We start from the raw sequence: 2456 nt of genomic DNA on the forward strand, positions 1-2456 counted from the left end.
CACATACACAGAGGGAGAGATGAATACATGTGCAAAAAGATAACTAATGAAATAAAAACTAAATAAAAGACTCAGAAAATGAAAAATGTCACACAAAAATGGATATCACTAAGAAAGTAAGAAAACCCTCTAGGAACTAGAAAAGCAAGAAACAAATTTTTTCTATATACTCCTAATCAAAACACAGTTTACCAATATCATCACATCAGTCCATAAGCCTTAAATTAGATACCAGATTTATAGAACTATAAAAAGATAAAAACATCATTTTCAGTGAAAAGAGTTTGTGGTAAATTGTTTCAGAAAGAATAGAAAATTAATACTGTTCTTTTATTCTCCTTTGTGTATAGAAATTTTAAACCAAAAAAAAAAATAAGAGGAAGTGAAAACATTATTTTTTTACTGCTCTATAAACATTTTCTTCACCATTTAGGCATGCCGGCTCTCAGGCAGAAGGGGGAACTCGCCATGCCCAGGGCTGTGGATGGTGTACACAGCTGTTGAAACTCTCAAGGAGGTTAGTGTAGGAAGCTGAAGCACTGTGGGAGGATAGCTGTAGTACTGCTCACAGTAATAAACAGCCAGGTCTTCAGCCTGCACACTGCTGATGGTCAGAGTGAAGTCTGTCCCAGATCCACTGCCTATGAAGCGATCAGGGACACCAGTTTCCCTAGTGGATGCCAAGGAGATCAGCAGTTTAGGAGACTGCCCTGGTTTCTGCTGGAACCAGGACAAGTAGTTCCCTTGGTATTCACTGGATAAAAGACTCTGACTGGACTTGCAGCTCATAGTGACCTTGTCTCCTGCTGACACAGCCAGGGAGGAGGGAGACTGGGTCATCACAATGTCCCCACAGGTACCTGCAACAATGAATAGGCAGTGAAAAATGCATACATGCCCAAACATAGTTTATAATAACAGTTGAAACTTGCCATTTAAATGTCTTTATAATGTCATAATGTCACAAAATTATTAAGTAAGAAATATTACACAATGGAACACATTGTAGATTTCTTATTACAAAGATGAAAGTTTGAAAAGATTTTAATACTTTAAATTTCTTACCAGATACCCAGAGCAGCAGGGACATGAGGACCTGAGTCTGTGATTCCATCTTGCTCTCCCTGCCTGTCTGATGCTGATCAGTCACATTGCAAAGGCCTGGTTTTTAAATTCTGAGAGCTGGACTGGACTGGAGGATACATGCAAAGCAGACAGGAAATACAAAGCAGATGTCAGCCCAGTGTGTGAGTGAGTGCTGTTGTCAATCGACAGGCAAAAATGTCTTCAGAGAGAGCATAAGAAAACTCTGAAAGTGATTGCCTTCCTCATCACCAACAGAAATCTACTACAAGATCTAATAGGTTTGGGTTTAAAATCCAAGGCATATATGCCTTTTGTAGAAATTTTAGGAGACCTATCTCAGACTGCCCATTCTAGAAAACAAACATAGCTCAAAAAAATCACAAGTGTAGAAGAAAGAAACAAAGTAAGAAAAAAATCCTATAAAATATAGTAATGGTAGGAATGACGGTAAAATTGAAGATAATTTGTTCATTGTCTCCCATCTGCATATCAACTCTTGTAATGACAAAATGAACACTGCCTCAGACATTTGGATCTCAACTTCTGAGATAAACATGGGAAAGAGATACAAGTAGAAAACCAAATTATCTCTGTAGAAATCCTGCGGGCCACTAGCTTAAGCCTAGGATAAGAGAAGCTTTAAATTCAATGTAAAGGGCAAACAAAACAGAAACTAACAATCATGTTTCCCACAACTTCAGGGAACTTAAAAAGAATTTTCAGTTTGGAGAAATGATGACGAATAAAACAAACTAGGTGTCTTCAGCTCATCATGCCTGGAGACCAGCACTACCCAAAGGTTTTATTCCACAAAGGCAAATTCTAGAGAACTCCAGAAATAAGCAGGATTAAAACTGAATAAATATGGTCTTGCTCACTCTTCAAAAATTCTCTAGAAGGGGGCACAGCAACCCTAAATCAATTAATGATTTTACAAAGACTGGTACACCACAACATCGGAGATTTTTCACATCTAAAGGAGAAAAAATGTTTGAGTGTGAAGGAAAATCAATAGCAGTAACAGACATGGACGAACAATCTGAATTTAGGTTAGTGAATTATGAGAGTATGTGAGATGTTTTCTGTACAGGAAACGGAAAAGGAAACTAAGTATCATGATAAAGAGTGAGATCCATATCTGTATCCTAGAATTGGAGACACAGAAGCAGGAGATCCTTCAGAGTAAAGCCTGACTTGGGTACATGAATTCTAGACAAGGTTACCCTATGCATGCAGACAAGATTTCCAGATATATATCATTAATCAACTGACTACAAGACAGCTCATGGTATTTGATATCCAAAATGAATTATTCCTCTGATTTTAATGTGCTAATATTAAGCCAGAATATTATCAAAATTAAATGTGCA

At 37.3% G+C, this 2456-nt stretch overlaps 1 gene segment (V, D, J or C); it reads right to left on the reverse strand.

Annotated features, from left to right (window-relative positions):
- Positions 1-298: 298 nt before the first annotated feature.
- Positions 299-1217, reverse strand: LOC134486791 (immunoglobulin kappa variable 4-1-like). The segment is given in 2 exon segments: positions 299-860; positions 1066-1217. Coding segments are annotated over 2 exon segments (480 nt in total).
- Positions 1218-2456: the final 1239 nt, after the last annotated feature.

Source organism: Rattus norvegicus, chromosome 4 (assembly GCF_036323735.1).
Source record: "Rattus norvegicus strain BN/NHsdMcwi chromosome 4, GRCr8, whole genome shotgun sequence".
Lineage (NCBI taxonomy): Eukaryota > Metazoa > Chordata > Mammalia > Rodentia > Muridae > Rattus > Rattus norvegicus.